Raw genomic sequence first — 15,049 nt, forward strand, 5'->3', positions numbered from 1 at the left:
TCACGGGTGTCAATCAGCTGATCACTAGTCCTTGTGTCAGTGGCTTGGGGACAAGCTCTCGGGAGTACCTGCTTTTCGGAAAGCTGACTGTGGGACTTCAGATTGCGTATAGGTTCGGCTAGCCCTGGCGTAGGAATATGCGTCCCCTTGTTGGGGATGGTGGTGGGTGGGGTGGTCGGACCCCAATCTTTCTCCATTTAAATATGAATACTATGATACCTTCCTGCTCCAACAATGTACCCAATACTCTGACTGTGACTAAAAGACTAAAAAGCGACATAGAAAGCACTGCATGAGGTGTACTTTGTCCACATTTCTTAATTATAACCAGCTCTGAAGAATTGAAAAAATGTCACCTTTTCTAATAAGCAAACATCTCTTGTCTTCTGTAGGAGAACTGAAAAATATTTAGATTTCGATCTGGAGACCTTTTGATAGAAACTGTGTCTGGAAAGCAGTCTAATAGTCTTTTGAAACTAACTAAATTAGGACAAGCAAACATTGTAGTTAAGCCACATAACACTCTAAATTCGTCCAGAGGAGTAATCTCTGAAATAGACTTATTGTCAGTAACTGAAGAAGAATTTGTTAAAGAATTGGCAGATCAAAACATGTGTGGCGCTCGTAGGATCAAAATACGGAAAGAAGGTCAACTCATTCCCACTAAACACGTCATACTTACTTTCAAGTCTCCTAACCTGCCTAAAAACATCAAAGCTGGATACCTAAACTGTTCACTCAGGCCATATATACCGAATCCAGTGCGTTGCTTTCAATGTCAGCACTTTGGACATGGAAAGACCTCTTGTTGCGGTAGCCTCACGTGCGCTCGATGTTCCATTGTAGGCCACTCTAGTGAAGGCTGCTCTGCTTGGCCCTTGTGTATAAACTGTAAAGGCGAGCATCCAGCTTTTTCAAGATCATGCCCGAAATGGCAGACAGAAAAACAAATTCAAAACATTAAAGTTACACAAAAGATATCATTTGCAGAAGCCAAAAGACTTGTTCTCTCTAATCAGCCAAGATCTAATAAATCTTATGCCTCCGCAACAAAATCATTCAGATCAATATCAACACAAACCACAATAACAGCACAGAAAAAAGAACTAGCAACAACAAAAAATCCTAGAAACCAAAAATCAGGGAAAAAACCTCATGTTGAAAGTAGTATGCCGGTGACTACATCCAAAGGAAAACAGGATGTCCAACAGAACAAACATAGAGATGGTATCAAAGAGAAAAATAAGCAAAAACCCAGGACCCCCAGTCAAAGTTCCATCGCAAGCATGAGTTCAGGATGCTTAGACGACTCAGACGAAATGGACGTTGAAGAAGGGTTATCCCGAAACACCTTTTGCCTCGGAAATCAAAACACCAACACCGCCAAAACAAGCATCAATAATGGGTACATTTATTTCGTGGAATTGTCAAGGTTTTCGTCAAAACCAGGATAACATCAAGGATTTAATAAACGTGCATTAACCTGCCTGCCTTGCGCTTCAGGAGACCTTGTTAAAACCAAACAGACATGCTAAGATACGGAGATATACAACAGTAAGAAAGGACAACCCATCTGGGGATCGTGCCTGTGGTGGTGTGGGCCTTATCACCTCCCATAATCACCCATACATTGCTCTCCCTTTGACGGCCTCCCTTCAAGCTGTGGCGGTTCAGATTAATTTACGCTTTTCAATCTCTGTATGCACCGTTTATTTACCCCCACATGAGCATATTGATCAGCGAGAGTTGGACAGAATAATAGAGCAGCTCCCAAAACCTTTATTGCTTTTAGGTAACTTTAATGCCCATAGTACTTTATGGAAAAGTAGGGACACTAATTCAAGGGGCCAGCAGATCGAACAATTAATGGAAGATCACTCTATTTGTCTCTTTAATAAGGGAGAATACACTTTCATCAGTCAACTAGAACATTTCATACAAATTGATCTGGTTTTTTTGCTCTCCATCTGTACTACCTTCTGCTCTTTCAGTGTAGGGGAGAATCTCTACGATAGTGACCACTTCCCAGTCATTGTAAATATTACAGGGAAATCAAAGATCTCGAGACAACCACGCTTAATTTACGATAAAGCTGATTGGGATCTTTTTAAACTTTGTTCTGTGCTGACTGAAGAAGTGGTCAATGATGTGGACTTTAATACAGCAGTAAAAATGATCTCTGATACTACTGTACAAGCAGCTGAACTCTGCATTCCGAAGTCCTCAACAAAGTTCCCAAAGTTCCCTAAACCCTGGTGGAACAATGATTGTCATAAAACTTCGAGAGAGGCAAAAGAAAGCTTGGCGTATCTTTTGCCGTTATCCTACACTGGAAAATCTTCTTGCCTTTAAAAAAGCTAAGGCAAATGCAAGAAAAGTGAGGCGGCAAAGTCAGAAAAAATCATGGGCAGACCACGTGTCCACTATTATCTCCTCAATGTCTAGCAAACAGGTTTTGGAAAGAGTCCACAAAGCCTCTGGACTATATAATGATTATTCCTTTTCTGTTCTAGAAAAAGATGGAAAGTTGATTAGCACTAGAGAAGAAATAGCCGATGCTTTAGGTGATACATTTGCAAGCTGTATCTGGCTGTAGCAATTACTCAAAAGAGTTTCTGCCGACAAAGATGCACTTGGAAAGGATTCAAATCGACTTTTCCCATCCTAATGCAGAATCTTATAATAAAGACCTCACCATGTTTGAATTAAGAAATGTAATATCTCCCACTGATAGGGCTTGCCCTGGTCCTGATGGCATAGGTTATCTGATGATAAAGCACCTGTCCTATGAATCTCTAGTAGTCCTTCTTGCTCTGTATAATAAGATATGAAAGGAACAAATTTTTCCTATTGCCTGGTGCAGGGCCTTTGTTATCCCTATAGTAAAACCCGGCAAGGACACGAAAAATCGTTTAAATTATCGCCCCATCGCGCTCGCTCGCTGCCTTTGCAAGATTATGGAAAAAATGGTAAATCACCATCTCACCTACTATCTGGAGACTAATCATTGCCTATCGCCTTACCAAAGTGGTTTCCGTAAGGGAAGATCCTCACTTGGCAATGCCCTGTTTTTAGAAACCACAGTACGTAATGCATTTGTGAGAAGAAATCATGTGGTTTCAATCTTCTTTGACATGGAAAAGGCGTACGATAGAACTTGGCGGCATGGGACTCTTCATGACCTTTATAGCACTAGATTGTGAGGTAATCTTCCCATCTTTATTCAAAACTTTTTGAAGGACCGCATGTTCCAAGTCAAGATTGGTTCATTGCTTTCTCAGGTATTTGTACAACAAGAAGGTGTACCACAACATTCAGTGCTCAGTGTCACTCTTTTCAGCCTGAAAATTAATTCCATTTTAAGAGAACTTCCTCTCACAGTGCATGGTTCCCTGTATGTTGATGATCTGATGATCTGACAGAAACAGATGTTGCATAAGTTATCAGGACGTAAGAAATTTGTTGAATCTGTGAATATATGAAAATTATCATGTTTGAATCGTTACCTACCTATAGTTTCTGATAACAAAATTTTAATAAAATATCCTAAACTAAAAATTAACTTATGTCAGCATTTATAATGTAATTTCTTTTTAATATTTACAGTTTTGTGTTCTCAGCTGTTTAATGAATCTATTTCATACATGAATTGACTTTTCTGTAAATACTATATAACATCAAAATAAACAACTTACAGCAGGAAAACATGAGCTTACAGAAGTAGATTAAATACAATCATGAATTTTGTGGCATTTGAATTGAATATATCCAACAAGCATGTATGTAATTAAGATAAAATAACAAACTGAACAAATATTAATTTAGAAGTCAAACAACAAAACTCAGCATTATATTTGTAAATTTTCACAGGACTAATTTCGATGGTTTTGCTGAAGCATCATCCTCAGCTGCCAAAGCGCAAAGGAAATCGCACTTCATTTAGTTTGCTTGTGCTGTGGCATCGTAGTTCATTTGTGCTTTTGCAGCTGAGGATGATGGTTCGATAAAACCATTGAAACTAGTCCTGTGAAAATTTACAAATATAACGCTGAATTTTGTTGTTTGACTTCTAAATTAATAAAGCGTGTCTGTGTCTTTGTACCTTATATCTGAGATGGGATATGAACATTCATTCTTACTAATATCTGCCTGAGAATAAGTATGTTATGAAATGTCCTTGTAAAGGAAGTATGTTGACATGAGTAAATTCCAGATACTGAGTAATGTAATGTACATAAAGCTTGTTACATATATGTGGCAACACACTAGTTGCTGGTCGAATTGAAGTGAAGTAATTGTCAATTCATGTTGGTTTTGTAATAAACGATGTGCTATGTGAACCTGTGTAATGTCACTTAATTATTGATCAAGCAATATTAATATGAATATAACATGACGTAGTCGTGTGGAGTAGTATTGCAACTAACTGCCAGGCAATCCCTTTGGTTGTTTTTCTTGTCAGTAGACACAAGATGGAATTTTGTCGCCCACTGCAAGGCCTAAGTTAAGTGGCCAAAAACTGGCGCAGATTCAAGCAGCTGTTCCAAATTATTATGAAAGTGCAGGAAATGCTTCAAAAGATTCAGATGTGAAAGTTGCTTTATTTTTAAATGCTGCTGGTGAGGAAGCAGTTGAAGTGTTCAACACACTCAGTCTTTCAACAATAGATCAGAGCAACTATGAAAAAATGCTTGAAATGTTTGAAGCTTTTACGACGCCTAGAACAAATGTTGTGGTGGAGAGATTTTTATTCAATAAAAGAAAACAAGAAGGGGAACTTTTTGATTGTTTCATGACTGACCTAAAAAAACTTGTAAAAAACTTGCGAATTTGGTGTGCAGAGTGACTCTGTCGTACGTGATCGCATTGTCCTTGGAGTATCAGATGCCAGTTTACAGAAGAGGATGTTGCGAGAAAATAATCCGAGTTTTGAAAAAGCAATTGAATTAGGCAAAGCAGCTGAATTGAGCAAAGTTCGTGCTCAAACGTTAAGAGAACACAATGTTGACAGCGTAACAAGAGGGAAAGTGAAGCACCATCAAGCAAGAGGAGCCAATGCAGCCATAGCAGTGAGGAAGCACAGAGGATGGTGTGATGACGCTTCAAATACTGACATGGTTTCGTGTAAAAAATGCAACAGACATCGCGTTAGTGGACAATGTCCGGCATATAGAAAAAAATGCTTTAATTGTGGCAAACTAAGTCACTTTTCGACTGTGTACAGACTGAAGCATGTCCAAAATGTTTCTCAGCATGATAACACAGATTTATATAGTGAATCTGATGAGAAATACTACGTGAATTCCATAAATTTTCAAAAAACTAAAAGTGTGTGCTCAACATCGTCTACAAAAGATTGGACTAAAACTATAATTGTTGAAGGGACAACTGTGACTTTTCAGTTGGACACAGGGTCTGAAGTGAACGTTTTGCCTGTGAAAATTTACGAAACATTGAAAGAACTCTAATCTTATTTTAAGTAAGTTTAATGTTGTATTAGAAGCATTTGGGAGGGGGGTCCAAGGTTAAACCTGATGGGTCGTTAATGTTGCAATGTTCCTCAGATGGTGAGGATCATACTCTAGAGTTTTTAATTGTTTCTAGCAAGCATATACGTCCATTATTAGGAATTGATGCATGTGTTAAACTTAATTTGATTCAGTTTATAAATAAGTTGGAATATCAAATAAAGTTAAGTTGGATCAGTATACAACTGCTTTACCTCCATCTAAAGATCAATTTATTATTAATAATTCAGAAGCGTTTGAAGGTGTGGCAAAATTTAACGGATTGTGTAAAATCATAGTAGATGATCAGATAGCTCCTGTAGTGAGACCACCACGTAGAGTACCACTTAGTTTAAAACCTAAACTTGAATTAAAATTAAACAAATTAGAGAGACACTGCATTTTTGTAAAAGTTGATCAACCTTTGAACTGGGTTAGCAATCTAGTACAGTCAAAAGTCGTTAATCTGGACTCGTCGGGATTTCGGCAATTCCGGATTATCGATTTTTCCGGATTATAGATCATCAGTTTAAATCTGGTAAGATGGCATGCAGAAATTATAAAATTAAAAATATGAAACCGTAATTTATGAAATAAAGAACAATTATGATCTAAAGGGTATCAAAATTTACAAAAAAAAAAGGCTTAATATTTATTTGTTTACCTTGTTAAACATTTCTTTCAATGTAAGTTGTTTAAGTTGCTTCGTTTTATGTGATAATACTTTCTCTTTAATTCTATAAACATACATAATTTCTTCTTCAGTTACAAAGTTCCGCTGTTAACGTCTTATAATTGCTGTGTTGAGAATACCGACTAATTTGTCAATCGAAATTTTTTCGTTTTCAATGACCTCTGTATCACTTTCTTCTTTATCGGAAGCGAACTATAATGACGAGGAATTTGATTTAAATCATATCAAAGACGGAGTACATCGAGATGAAATACTACATTTAGTAAGGAATTATAAGCGAAATAAAATAAAAACATCTGCCCTGAAGATAAGGATAGTGCTGACAGATTAACTTCCAATTCATTGCGCGGCGTTTCAGCGTTTCCCCCCCCCCTGGGCCGCAGAGCAGCGTGAAATTGATAAACAGATTTCGGAATGGTTTGAGAAACGAAGGATATGCCTTTATCCATTTTTTGCAGCAATTCCACTTTTTGTTTAATGGACTTCTAAACAGACTTTCGCTTTGTAGATCCTTTACATATTAGTAAATACATATCGGAAATTCTATTTGACATAATCGAAAGTTCAAGCTTACTTTTATAAAATTGCTCTAACAGTCTGCAAAAAATAATAAGCCGGATCCAATTCGAAGATTCAGGAACAACGCAATCTGCAACACTAACTGAATTAGATAATTTTAGCTTACCATTTGTTATACATTAAAAGCGCAAGTGTAAACGTATTACGCACATGCGCACACGCATATTCGCAGCCGTAAAAGTCTTGCGCGTATGCGTCGCGTTGACGCATGCACATAAGACTTTTTGACTTTGTGAAGTCAGAAAGTTTGTAGCTTGAGGTCCGGATTATGGGTGTCCGAATTAACGACTTTTGACTGTAATAATTGAAAAAGCTAATGGATCCTTAAGAATATGCCTTGATTCTCAAGATCTTAACAAAGCTATAAAAAGAGAACATGTGTTGATTCCAACAATTGAGGAGATTTTACCAAAGCTATGTAATAAATCAATTTACTTTGTTTTGGATTTACAGGGTGGGTTTTTTCAAATAGCGTTAGATAGGGAGAGCAGTGATTTTTGTACTTTTAGCACACCATTTTCATGCTATAAATTCTTAATGCTTCCAATGGATATTTCCTGTGCACCTGAAATTTTTTTAGAAATGCACTCTTGAAAATTTTGGTAATATACCAGAAGTATTGATCTATTTTGATGACATCCTCATTGCCGCTAGCACCGTACAAAAACATGATAAAATTTTAGCAGAGGTCATCAACAGAGCTAAAAAACTCAATATTAAATTCAACAAGCAAAAACTTCAATATAGAGTTAGTGAGATTAAATATTAATTAGTTCATTTATTTAATGTATCAGGCATGCAACCTGATCCTGATCGAATTAAACCCATTACCGAGTTACAGGAACCTCAGAAGAAGCATGAATTACAGCGTGTTTGGGGAATTTGTAATTATTTGAGGAAATCTGTACAACATTTTCAGAGAAAACAGCCATATTAAGGGAACTTTTGAAAAACAAAGTAGAATGGCAGTGGTTACAGCTACATTCTAAAGCATTCACGGAATTAAAAAAATTAATTTTCAACGCTCCTGTGTTAGGAATATTTGATAGCAGTAAACCTATCAGTATACAGGCAGATAGTTCTAAAGATGGGTTAGGTTGCTGCTTATTGCAGAATGGGCAACCAATTTCTTTTTCGAGTTTAAGTAATGCAGGAAAAAACTATGCTCAGATTGAGAAAGAATTTCTTAGTATTTTATTTGCTGTTAATAAATTTCACTATTACATTTATAGTAGAGAGGTAGAAGTGCTTACTGATCATAAACCATTAATTTCAGTTATGACCAAAAATATTGCTAATGTGTTGTCAAATAGATTGCAAAGGATAAAAATTAAGCTCTTGAAACTTAAATATCTGCCTGGGAAATATATGTATATTGCAGATTTACTATCATGTTCCTTTATTGATACACACACAAATGAAAACATGGATGTGACAGAGATTGTTCATACACTAACGAAACAATTGCAAATGTCTGAGAGTAAGAAAAGGGAATTTCAGAAAGCTACATTAGAAGATGAAGGGTTAATGTTAGTAAAAGAATATTGGCAAAATGGATGGCCTCTGAGTGTTGATAAAGTTCCTAAAGGCACAAGATCTTATTTTAAATTTAAAAATGAGTTAAGTATTGAACAAGATTTATTATTTTTTTTTTTATTTATTTATTTATTTATAATCGAATTGTAGTACCTGTTGCATTAAGGAAGTGTATGTTAACATTATTGCATGAAGCTCTCTGCGGGGTTGAAAAATCAAAAGCTAGGGCTCGACAAGTACTATTTTGGCCAGGAATCAACAGTGACATTGAAAATATGATTTCTGAATGCCTAATTTGTGATAGGTTCAGGCCTCAAAAAAAAAAACCTCTTTTGTTTCTCATAAAATTCCCAGTTTACCTTATGAAAAGGTTGGTGCTGATATCTGAATATGCGGGGGAAAGGTTATCTAGTAATGGCTGTTATTTAACTAAATCGGTAGACATAATTCCTCTAAGAAATAAAAGTGCAGTGGAAGTTACTAGTAAATTGAAATCGATATTTACAACACATGGAATACCCAAAACTTTAATTTGTGATAATGTACCATTTAACAGTTGGAAAATGAAGAGTTTTGCAAAGGATTGTGGATTTGAAATAATCACTAACAGTCCTCGATAAAATCTAATGGATTTGCAGAGAAGTTGGTAGGTATAGCTAAGAGTTTATTTAGAAAAGCAGGATTTGAGAAATTAAATGAATATAGAAATACTCCAATTTCAGGTATAAATTTATCACCAAATCAAATGCTGTTAAGTAGGAATTTAAGAACACAATTACCAATTACACAAACAGAATTGCAACCAACTGTAAAAGATCAATATAGAGAAAAGGTGAGGAGTAAGCAGAAACAGGCTAAAATCTATTATGATAAGAATGGAAGGGAAAGACCTGAATTTATTCATGGGGAAAAGGTAATGTTGAAATGGAAAAATAAATGGGAGCCTGCTATAGTTTTAAAAAAGCATTCAATTCCTAGATCATATTGGATTAGAACAAAAGATAATAGGGTAATTAGATGGAAACAATTCCATTTAAGAAAAACTAAAAATCAGAAGAATTTAGTGACATTAGACTATTATGATCTATGTAATAAGAATGAGGAAAATAGAAGTAGTGAACATCCAAAAATACATAAGATCCTCCCATCAAGATAATAGCAATAATATTAATCGTGATTGTGTATATAAAACAAGAAGTGGTCGTAATGTATATCGACTATCCAAATATGATAATTATGTAATGCATTGATTCCTATGACTCTCCCAAAGAGGGGAGATGTTACATATATGTGGCAACACACTAGTTGCTGGTCGAATTGAAGTAATTGTCAGTTGATGTTGGTTTTGTAATAAACGATGTGCTATGTAAACCTGTGTAATGTCACTTAATTATTGATCTAGCAATATTAATATGAATATAACAAAGCTTGCTTGTTAATTATCATAAGTAATAATTTTTTGTGCCTAAGAAATAATGCTTTTATGACTATGTAATGTGGAACATGAGAAAATATTTTATTCTTATTGTGATTATTTTCTGGGGGGGGGTGATTCTGATTAATCTATTTACTCGGATTACCATATGTGACAAATTAAATTACATGTAATAATTTCTTAATAAATTAAAGGCAATAAAAATCTCAAGCTGTTTAAATTCATATCTTATTTTTATGCAAAAGTTTTTATCAAATAAAATAAAACTGTACATTATATTTCATCTAGAAAATATGCATGAAAGCTAAAAAAATGCTGTTTGATTCATTATATGTTGGTTGTTATAAATTTGCTACTATCATTACTCTTTTCTTAATTTGTAGCATTTTTGAAAATAATAGTAGGTATTTAATACTGAGTTAATAATTAATAAACATTCTTATATGTAAGTGTTTAATAATTATTAATTGTTATTTACATTGTATAAACTGTCTCATTTTATGTATTATATTTTATTTTAGTATAGTTTATGTAATGAATAATTTAAGGGCAGAGTGAATTTTTTTATTTAGAATCTTGTGTATTCAGTTTTTTTATTTTTTTTTTATGTTTTTATTTTTTATTTATTTATTTTACATAGATATATATATAAGGGAAAGGTGGGATGACTAAATCTTTCAATGTTGGGTTAAAAAAAAAGTGGTCTTGCTTGTCAGAAAATTTACGCTTTTGGTAAAACTGTATTTTTTTATAAAATAAAAATTTTCGTGTTTCTTTCTTCTTTAATAAAGTAACAGCAAATGGAAAATTTTGAACCTGAAGACTTGTTTCAGAGAAATCGACTGTTAAACACTAATTTTTTTTTTTTTTTTTTTTTTCTCCCTTGCAGCTAAACCTGTAATATTTGATTGTCTAAAATATGCTCCTGAAAAGAGTGTGTTAGTTATTTGTTCTGTTGGCAATAGGAATGCGTAAGTTTATTTTTTTATTATTATTATTATTTTGCAACTGTTGTATATGCAAAGATAATTATATATAAGTGACCTTTTCTTCTCTCAGTATCTATTGTTACTTGAAATAGCTGCTATATGATAATTCTAATAAGTAAAAGATGGATTGGCTCAAAAGTAGCTTGTTTTAAAATAAAGTCTGAAACTCTGAAATAATTTGGAATGCTCATTTTCATCACTAAGAACAAACATTACTTATTTACTTTCATGACCAGCTGGAGAAATACAGTATAGTCAGTTGTGTAATTTAGTTTAAATATCCAATCAGCCAAGAATTTGGTTGTAAAACTCTGCAAGCTCTCCTAAAAACTGGGGGAAAAAAGTATCATTTGATAATAATTGCAGAATGTCTATTCATTATATACCTGAATTGTTTTCCATCGATATAAATGGTCTGGATACATTAGAAGACACATGCTTAAATATATTGAGAAAAATATTGTTGAATCTATAAAAATGATTTAGCCAGTTGGAGGATTAATTTCCATTTTTATCTCTTTTTTTTTCACATATGATCATTTCCTAAAAATTTTGAAAGCTTTTTATACATAAATTAAATGCAAAATTAGCATTGCTAATTTTACCCTTGAAAAATAACTTAATTCTGATATCATAGTGATTCTCATCCTTTTTTAACCCTATTTCTGCCTTTTCCCTAAATGTTTAGAATCTCATTCAATTGTAAGATTTTTTTTTCGCTTAACTGATATTATTTCCAATAATATGTAGCATGAAAATTTTAAATGTATTATTTAAAATACTGCAAAGATACATATAAATTAAAAACTCTTCTTATTTAATGAATATAAATTATTCTATATATAATTTATAAATATGGAAACATTTCTGATTATTTTATTTCTCTTATATGAGGTTCATGTTTTAGTTCTTTAGGCTTTAAACATATTTTTATGCTATGAACATTTTGGTGCAGCTTGAGTCTGTCAGTCTTATGTAGAATAAATCTCTCTGAAAATGTTTTAACTCTTTTGCATCGAAGTCACCTCAAACGCCCGACCATTCAGACATCAGCAGGTCACCCAAACGCCTGAATCATTTTCTACCTGGTACTTTCCCCTATCATGTTAGTGCATGGCTTATTGCTTTTCGGAGATATTAAATGACGTGCCAATCATTCTTTTGAAGCAACTAAAAGTAGTTGTGTGATATGAACACACCTTCCTTCTCCTTTGTGTAGTGTCGATGTTTAGCTATTGATGCTCCAAATTGCAATCCTGTCCCAAGGTAAACTGCACACAATGGTGAAAACGTATGAAGATTTACTTGAGTATGTTATTGTTAGTGCTGTAGCATTCTAATTGGCATGGGGGAGGAAATCCATTTCAACAAAAATATAGATATATGGACGTTTCAGTTGTTTGAATGAAACATATTCTGGCCTCTACTGAAGTAAAAGAGTTAATTCTCTTTCACCATAATAGATTTTCCATGATCCAAAACAGGCATTTAGTTTCTTCTTTCATGTATTTACTTGCAAAAGTTTTATTTTATATAGCATATATATCTTTTGTTGAAATATTGTAAAGAATTCCTAGAAGCATTAAAAGCAAATTTAACTTTCCAGATACTTGAAAATTTTTTTTAAAAAATCCATGAGTATATTTCTTGTAAGTTCTACATGAAACACAAAGTCATTTAGCATTGTATCTGTAAAGCTGCTGTGAGAAGGAATTTGTTATTTAAAAAAAATTCACCTAAAGCATCATCTAATTTTTAACATTTGGTACTGAATAGTTTATCTGTTTTTTTGTGGAGTCATCTCGAGCTCCAGCTGTTCCTGTTGTTTCTGCTTAAATTTAAATGATAAGACTACAATTATCATTTTTAGTTTAAAACTAGAAAGAACAGATTTCTAACATTAATTTTTTCTTTACTTTTTGAAACTTCACATAACTGTTTTAATTGACAAGCCTTTGGAATGATAAATAGTAATTTGAAATGTTCGGATTGCTTTTTGCTGTTATTGTTTTATTGTGGTAGTTAAAATGTTCTTAGATATCTTCAAAAATCTTCTTTTTGTAGGTGGAAAGATCCAAATAATGATTTCCGCAAAGATGAGCAATTGAAGCTTACCTGTGTTCCTACGCTTATTAAGTTTAACACGGTTTGTATACATTAATACAAAGTATTTTTGTGCCTGTTTTTTTATTACTTAATTTTGTTTTAATATGTCATTCCTGTGGATAACTTGTACACCATGAAATTAGATACAATATAATATTAAGTATATAAGTAATTTTTTTAAATTTTGAAATCTCGTATATTTTTTTGTGTAAGCCAAAAATTTTCAGAAATTTTCCTAAAGCTAAATTTTGGGGTCAACTTATATACAGATCCGCTAATCTTACGAAAAATGTAGGTACTTTTCTGTTAGTCAGATGTGGGTGATAAACTCCCAAATGTCTTGTCTCTTTTTTTTTAAAAAATAATTTATATTTAAGTTTAATTTAAAATAAAATGAGTTGTTTCATTTTTTAAATTGTTTATAATGTTGGTTTGTTGCATCGTTACCGAAAAGAAAAAAATCCGATGTTGGTGAAATTTACACTCAGCTTTTTCCATTCTTGAACATGTTTTTCATTTACGAAGCTATTGCTGAGCAGTCTTACTGTTGCTAAAATTTAGCAAACGCAATCACCTGTAGTTTGAAATATGCCTTATAAGACTTTCTTGATCCACTTGTCTTTCAAGCAAAAAATTATATAGTATGAAAGATAAGACTAACACAGATACCACAGGTTTTATACAACAAATGAATGAAAGCATGTGCTAGCTTCCAGTAGGTTTACAGAGTTAACATTGTTGTCATTGGTGCTTAGCACTTTATTTTACAGCAGTTTGACTGAAAAATGTTCCACCCATTTTACCTGCTTGGCAACATGTTTATACATTGCAGGAATTTTTTCTCTCCATTTTGGCTTATATATGCAAGTTTTGAATTTGGGTAAATTTTTGAAGAAAAAGTACAATCTCAGGTTATGTGTAGATTGACTGATGTTCAGAAATATATGGTATTGTTATTTATCCAATTAAATGCAATTTAGAACTTTGCTTATTAAAATTATATGAAACTGCAGGCTGAAATCATGTGATGTTACAATGCATACAATATTTGAAAATTCAAGAAATTTAGAAAACAAGTGTTATTTAATAAAATAATAATCGATGTATAAATATTGAATATACATTCTTTGTCAGAAAAATTAAAGGAAAAAGGTTGTAAAAAATAGAAAATTTCATTTACCAAGTAATGATCCTAGCTGCTATCAAAGTAGTCCCCTTGGCTGTCTATATGCTACTGCCAACATTTGTGGATGTCTTAGAAGCAAGCAGGGAAATCTTCAACTGCAATGTTTGCAAGCTCATTTGTCACAGCCCATTGGGTGTGTGTAATAATCTTGATGAAGTTTTCCTTTCAGTCACCTTTTCACTCATGGAAACGAGAAAAAAATCACAATAATCTTTGACACAAATGTGGGATCACGTCTGTGTCTATCCAATAGTTTAGCAGAAATTCTTCATCTTTCCTCTTTCTGTTCATCTGCAAGTTAGTGACGATTATTGCTTTAAGTTTTGTTTCCTTAAATCTTTATATGAAATCGTATGACACGTATAATGATTCAAATTTATTTCTTCTGATATCATACGCAAAGTTACATGATGGTCTTTTTGCAATAACTACATGCAATAAATACATTTACACGCTCCACCTTGGCATCGGTATGTGCTATAGAAGGGCAACCAGCTCTGGGATCATCTTGCACTGAATCTCTGCTTTCGCAAATCCTTTTGAGCCACTTAAAAACATGACTTCTTGAAAGTATAGAAGGAGATTCCATTTGCCTTGCCTGCATATGCTTGCTTAATCATGTTCCACGTCTCACTGGGGGTTTTCCAGAGCTTAACACAAAACTGAATGTTCACTCTTTGCTCACAATCATCATCCATTGTGTATGTCACTTAACAAATGCGACAACAATCCAAATGGAATCTTCCCTTCTTTCAGAATTTTCTTATAAAAACAATTATTAGCTGTGCCTCAAAGATATTAATACTGATATATTATTACCTGCTTGTTTTGGGCTTACCAGCAGGGTCAGTGTTAGACATTTGGTCACCTTATGCAATCTCAGCAGTTCTAAATTCTGCTGCCCACTGCCTCTCTAAACTGTAAACATTCTGCCGTTTCTAATTACTGCTACTTAATGGGACTGCACCGTTTCTAGCACTGGAGGAGTCTTATTTTCAATTAAATGCAGCTGTTGCT

General features: G+C 33.5%; 1 protein-coding gene across 1 annotated transcript in view; it reads left to right on the plus strand.

The window, feature by feature from the left end:
• The window catches only part of LOC118200790 (thioredoxin domain-containing protein 17-like), a 33,184-nt gene that overhangs the window by 9,320 nt on the left and 8,815 nt on the right, over nucleotides 1-15,049 (plus strand). Inside the window, exons 2-3 of the mRNA XM_035372751.2 lie at nucleotides 10,641-10,722; nucleotides 12,805-12,886. Coding sequence (XP_035228642.1) covers nucleotides 10,641-10,722; nucleotides 12,805-12,886 — 164 coding nt within the window. The remainder of the gene's footprint in view (nucleotides 1-10,640; nucleotides 10,723-12,804; nucleotides 12,887-15,049) is intronic.

The sequence above is a fragment of the Stegodyphus dumicola genome, chromosome 10, assembly GCF_044657685.1.
Source record: "Stegodyphus dumicola isolate Sdum_Otavi_A_Nest chromosome 10, ASM4465768v1".
Taxonomy (NCBI): domain Eukaryota; kingdom Metazoa; phylum Arthropoda; class Arachnida; order Araneae; family Eresidae; genus Stegodyphus; species Stegodyphus dumicola.